The sequence below is a fragment of the Drosophila kikkawai genome, unplaced genomic scaffold (assembly GCF_030179895.1).
Source record: "Drosophila kikkawai strain 14028-0561.14 unplaced genomic scaffold, DkikHiC1v2 scaffold_220, whole genome shotgun sequence".
Taxonomy (NCBI): domain Eukaryota; kingdom Metazoa; phylum Arthropoda; class Insecta; order Diptera; family Drosophilidae; genus Drosophila; species Drosophila kikkawai.
The window spans coordinates 37,541-43,693 of NW_027222559.1; the positions used below are offsets into that span (position 1 = coordinate 37,541).

Genomic DNA, 6,153 nt, shown 5'->3' on the forward strand with positions numbered 1-6,153 from the left:
CGTCTCCGAACCACGTCAAAGTCGATAGACTACCTCACACACTTACATTTTCCGGCTCCTACGAGAGCTTCATATGCCAATTGGTGACGGTGAGGAACCAAAATCCCTTTTGACCGTTTCTAAGGCAAAGGAGTCTCACAGAGTCAGGGCAAAGAGTGAATCTACTGTGCCTTCCAAAAGCGAAAATCCCTCTCGCAGCAAAGGCCCATTGACAACCGCAACTCCACTAAGATCTACGAGCACGTCGCCTGAAGTTCCACGGTCTGCACCATCCACAAAAGCCGCAAAGTCAGTCGTATCTGCCTACTTCACTAGAGCAAGTGGCAGAATGGCTCAAGCTGAGGGAGACAAGGCCTTGAGGAAATTCACGACCATAACCGATAGGGTGAGTCAGTTTGAAGCCAGAATCAATACCAATGCGGACACAAATCCGTCCATCCACACGAGTAGGGTTCGACTCGAGCAGATCAGGGCCCTCTGGGACAAGGTGGAAAAGGAATATGAGACGTGCTCCGAAGTTGTGGCCAGTCAAACCTGCAAAGACAAAATAACAGCCATGCAATCCAAGTATGACGACTGTTATACCGTTTACGAGCGGTGCGCAGCAAGCCTCAATGAGATCATTGCAGATTCACACGCACAACAGTCTGTTCAGTCCTCCAATCTGACGCCGTCTCAGGGCGGATGTCGCTTACCTCCAGTCGAGTGCGAAGTTTTCAATGGTGACTATGTTCAATGGCCCACATTTCGGGACCTTTTCTCCGCCATCTATATACGCAATCCTCGGCTTTCAGAAGTCGAAAAACTGTTCCATCTCAATGCAAAGACGAGCGGCGAGGCCAAATGCATTGTGGCCTTATCTCCGTTGACCAATGATGGTTTTGAGTCAGCGTGGATAAACTTGCAGAATCGGTTCGAGAACAAGAGGATGCTAGTCAATAGCCTATTAAAGATCTTGTTTAATTTGCCTTCTGTTGCCCAGGAATGCGGAAAATCCTTGAAGCATTTAGAGAGCACAATCCAAGGTTGTTTAACGGCCCTGCAATTAGCAAGAGTCGAGACCACGAATTGGAATTGCCTGCTTGTTTTCCTGTGCTCGTCCAAGTTGCCAAAACTAACTTTGGCTCTTTGGGAACAGTCCCTGCTTAGTAAGTCAGAGATTCCACTCTGGGCTGAATTCCAGGCCTTCTTAAAGGATCGTCATCGAACGCTTGAGGCGATTGAAGAGTTCAAGCCGAACGCGAGCGTTCAATCCAGGGCACTGAGGGCTGACAATAGCTCGCGGTCAATCCAGACCTTTGAGAACAGAGTTACGGTAAACCCGCAATCCTGTAAACTCTGCGCACAGGAGAACCATCCAATCCGAGGATGTCCTCTATTCTTACGCATGTCAGTCGCAGATCGAGAGAAACATGTAAAACAGCAGAAGTTGTGCTTAAACTGTTTCGTTGCCGTTAACACGCAAGGGGTCCTACTGAGTACGGCATTGATAGAAGTTTGCCATTTGGGCATAAAATACTCAGCACGGGCACTCATTGACTCAGGTTCCGAGGCAACCTTCATCTCAGAACGGTTGTTCAACCTGATTAAGTTGCCGTATGAGTCCATCCAGGCTCAAGTTTCGGGGGTCAACCTTTCCGTTGCCGCTCAGCCTCGTAAGAGGTGTCAACTCAACATAGGTTCTCCCGTCAAGCCCCATATCCAGATTGAAACCTGTGCATACGTGTTACCCCAGCTAGCTGGTAATCTCCCATCCTACACTATACCAGAGGATTCATTAAAGGGTCTTCCACCTCTGCAACTAGCAGATCCAGATTTCTACCGGAGCTCGCCGATTGACGTGCTTATTGGTGCCGATATCCTGCCATCAATCATTCTCAGAGGCTCCCATTCCAATATTTGTGGAACACTCCTTGGTCAAGAGACCATATTCGGGTGGACTCTTTGCGGTCCCATTGCAACGAGTCCCATAAGCAGAATCTGTTCTTTTTCAGCCCGATTAGCAGTGACCGAGTCCAAACCAGACAGCATCCTCACCAAATTTGGGGAGGTGGAGGATGTTCCAGTGAAGTTAGTAAAGGAATCCACCTCGGTTTGCGAGGAGAACTTTATCCGATCCACCAAAAGAAGTGAGGATGGAAGATGTGTTGTTTCGTTGCCCTTTAAAGAGCCGGACAATATTAAGCTGGGACATTCCAGACCCATCGCACTAGCTCAGTACCTCCGAAACGAAATGCGATTGAGTAAAATCCTTCCAGTGAAGAAGCAGTGCGACTCAGTCAGTCAAAAGTATTCAGATTTAGGTCATTTGCACCAAGTCTCTCCAAACGACTCCAGCAGTTTTCATCACGCTGTCTTTAAACCAGATAGCACCACGACGAAGGTTCGCGTCGTGTTCAACGCTTCCAATCCCTCATCAAACGGGAACAGCCTCGATGATATCCTTCATGCGGGGCCTGTACTACACTCCGATCTGACTAGTCAGATTCTAAAATGGGTTTTTTTAAACTATGTGTTTAGGGCGGACATCACCAAGATGTACCGGCAAATTCGGGCAGTCACCTTCGGCGTAAACTGTGCGCCTTCCTGGCCATCAAAGTGTTACAGCAGTTGGCTCAGGACATCCGAGGCCAATATCCTTTGGCCAGCGACATCATCTCGAACTCTACGTACATCGACGATGTGCTCGCAGTGGCTCATACTCAGCAGTCGGCGATAACTGCCTACTCCAAACGAGAGGTCGTATCTCAGATAGCCAAGCTCTTCGACCCGGGCTGGGATCAACCACTCCCCACCGACCTCGTAACCCAGTGGCAAGAGTTCGTAAAAGGGTATCCAATCCTGAGGGAAATTCGTAGTCCGACATGGGTGCGTTTCCATCCTGCAGCCAAATTGCAGTACCAGGACGCGTATGGGGCTGCCATTTTCATCCGAGTCGAAACGACTGATGGCGGTTGTACCCATCGGCTGACATCCAAAGCCAGAGTTCCTCTAGTCAGGTCCATATCCATACCCCGCCTGGAGCGGTTTTCTACCTTCGACAGCCACAACACGGGGCGTCATCCGACGACAAGCTGCGAAAATTATTCGCCTCCCAATGGACGGCCCATTGACCATAGTGACTCCTCAATAGATTAGTCCTTCCAATTGACATTTACTAGTCCTAAGTTGTGTCATCCTACGTCGTCGTTCCGACCACGTTTCTCGTTCATCCTCATCCATAACACTTCATTTCATATTTATCCATCTCTCTGTTTTAACGTAGATCCGTGTACAATGGCTCGAACGACCCACCAAAATCCTCGTCGCTCATCCGGGAGCAATATATATAGATGTCGAGTCTGCAGGAGAGTCCACGCTCTGAGGGTAGGCCAACGGTTTCTACAACTGCCGGCTGTGAAGCGGCTCCGCGCGGTACTAATAAACCAGTACTGCGCGAACAGTCTGGCAAGGAGGCTCATCACACGCTGCTGCACCTCCACACTGGGCAGCCTCGCTCTTCGCGGCCCCGACAAAGGCGCAACCCACCCTCGGATTCTCGGCCTCAGCGGCAGCCACAGGAGCGCCAGCAGGCACCTGTATCCGGATCTCGGCGGCCCGCCACGCCAATGGATATGTCTCCATCCCGCAGCCGGTCGTGCACGCCTATCCTGGCGCGCACGAGGGTTAGCATCCTCACCGGACGGTGTTCCCTTTCGTAGATCGCACGTATTCCTCTGCGAGGGGGGGAGAATGTTCATGCTGAACAAGGGGCAATATCGCCAGGGGAGCATCACTGTACTGTCGCCATATTAGTTGTACTTCTCTTTTACGAGCACTCTGAAAATAAATTCCAAAGAAGACGGATCGTTTGTCCTCCTCATCATCACATTAAAACTCTGCCTGCTCTATTGGGAATCTGGAATTGTACTTGCCACGGCCCCCGACAGCTTCAACCAGGTTTCGGTAAACACAATCACCTGGGATGCAAACGAAAAGCTATCAGAATATAATTTAGAGAGCTTGCTGCGTAAGCCTCTAGTATTCTGATAGGAAAGTAGGAGATCGTAGACTTCGTAACGTCTTTGGCAACGGAAAGTTAGTAATGGCGGCCACCTTTTCAGGGTCGGTGCGTATCCCACCATCGCCGATTATATGTCCCAGATATCGCACCCGAAGCATGCAGAAATGACTTTTGCCAATGTTGATCGTCAAACCTGCACGCCTTATCTGCAGAGCGATCTCTCTGAGAACTTCAAGATGCCTCTCAAAGCTGGCAGAAACTACCAATAAATCGTCGAGGTAAATAAACACCTCGATTCTGAGATGAGCTGGCACAACCTTGTCCATTAAACGGGACATTGTACTTGTGGCGTTGCACAGCCCAAAAGGCATAACCTTAAACTGGTAGAGCGGTCTACCAGAAACAGTGGAAGCCGTTTTGTCTCGCGATGAAACCTCTAAAGGAACCTGCCAATAGGCATCCTTAAGGTCAAGGCTGGATATGAATTCCGCCTTAGGCAAACGACTTAAAATTCCCGCTATCTGAGGAAGAGGGTATGCATCCTTTTCCGTGAAGCTGTTTACCTTCCGGCAATCTAGACAGATCCTAATTTTTCCGGGTTTCGTCACCATCACGATGGGAGAAGACCACGAACTTTCAGACTCCTCTATCACACCCAATTGTATCATTCTATCTATCTCGGCATACATGGCCTTTTCTATTGCGGGTGAGACAGGAAAGTGTCGTTGTTTTATCGGCTTGGCCGTTCCAACATCGATTGAGTGTATTATCAAGTTGGTCTTGCCGAGACCTTCTTGAGCGAAAGACGGAAAACAGTTAATGACATTCATTAACTTGGCTTTGTCAAACTCGGACAATTTATGCTGGTCAGCATTAACCTTACGGTCGGGATCAAATTCTAGTGAGGATACATTTAGGCATTTGGGAAGCAGATCATAAAGTTTCCAGAAATCTATGCCTAAGTACAAATTCTGCTTCAGTGAAGGCACTACATACATTTTTAAAGACCTTTTGATATTGTTGTATTCTACTTCCACTTTCAAATGACCAACTATCTGCTGAGATGTTCCATCAGCAGTTGTAGCGCTGCCTTTAATGGTCTTAAATTCTTTGCTGTCAATTATGTCACTGGCTAGGTTTCCACCGACACAACTAATCGATGCGCCAGAGTCTAATAATCCGTAAACGGTACGATCGAACATGCGAATCGATAAAAAGGGGCGAGGATCTTTTGGTCCTGCGGGTAGAGAATTAATATATTCCAGTCCGGCTTTACACGCCTTAACCTCTTGCCAAAATGATTTGATTCGGACGGAACTTCGCGTTTTCCGCTTTTCTAATTCTTGTTCATTGTTTATTTCCGGGATATTAATTTTTCCTAATATTGGAATTTTGCTATGAAGCAAAGGACAGTCTGGGGATGTTTGTACGTCAGGGAAAAAAATTGGTGCAACTACAGCTGCGTGCTCTATGGATCGGTCATCGTTGCTTGATTCCGAACGCCACTGAAGGCCTTCTGTTTGTATGGCGGCATCGATCCGCCCGCTCTGGAGTTTTTTGAGCATTTATTACAGCCGGGTTTGTATGTGTTGGCAGCTCCGCAACCATAGCAAAAGATTCTTCTTTCGGCTACACAGTCCTGATACCTGTGACCTTCCTTGCGGCAGTTCCAGCACAACAAGGACAAGGCTTCGATATCGCCTTCCTTATCAGATTCTGATTCTGGAGGCATCTCCTGATCTGGACTAAATTCCGAGACTTCGCGGTTGAAAGGGGACGATCTGTAATAACCCTGACAACGCTTAACATCAGACAAAAACGCTTCACGCCTGCGACAATCTCCCTCAGTTCTGAAACTGATTGAATGTCGATATTCAAGATCTCATGTCTAATTTCGGGACGAAGATTGTTTCGAAGAACCCGAATGAGCTTGTGAGGTGTCCAAGGCTGTTCTAACTGATCGATTAGACTTGTAATGGAGTCATAGAAACAATCGAAGGTTTCGTTCGGCTTTTGTTTGGTGTTCCTAATCAGCTCTTCAAGATCACCGTCATCCCTACTCTGTCGAAACTGTAGACGCAAAGCTGAACAAAATCTATCCCATCGGACTTCGCCATGCGCCTTGTGATATCTCCAGTAAAATCTTTCCC

At 48.2% G+C, this 6,153-nt stretch overlaps 1 protein-coding gene across 1 annotated transcript; it reads left to right on the plus strand.

Moving 5' to 3' along the window:
• Positions 1–328: 328 nt before the first annotated feature.
• On the plus strand, positions 329–3,138 carry LOC138929482 (uncharacterized). Its single transcript, XM_070288921.1, has 5 exons — positions 329–1,331; positions 1,545–1,901; positions 1,995–2,129; positions 2,367–2,458; positions 2,521–3,138. The coding sequence occupies exons 1-5, from the start codon at positions 329–331 to the stop codon at positions 3,136–3,138; spliced, it is 2,205 nt and encodes a 734-aa protein (XP_070145022.1).
• Positions 3,139–6,153: the final 3,015 nt, after the last annotated feature.

Coding starts and splice junctions, on each gene's coding strand:
- LOC138929482 (XM_070288921.1), top strand. CDS start 329: ATGGCTCAAGCTGAGGGAGACAAGGCCTTGAGGAAATTCACGACCATA. Junction 1,332..1,544: donor TACGGTAAACCCGCAATCCT/GTAAACTCTGCG, acceptor TCATTGACTCAG/GTTCCGAGGCAACCTTCATC. Junction 1,902..1,994: donor AGGCTCCCATTCCAATATTT/GTGGAACACTCC, acceptor GTTCTTTTTCAG/CCCGATTAGCAGTGACCGAG.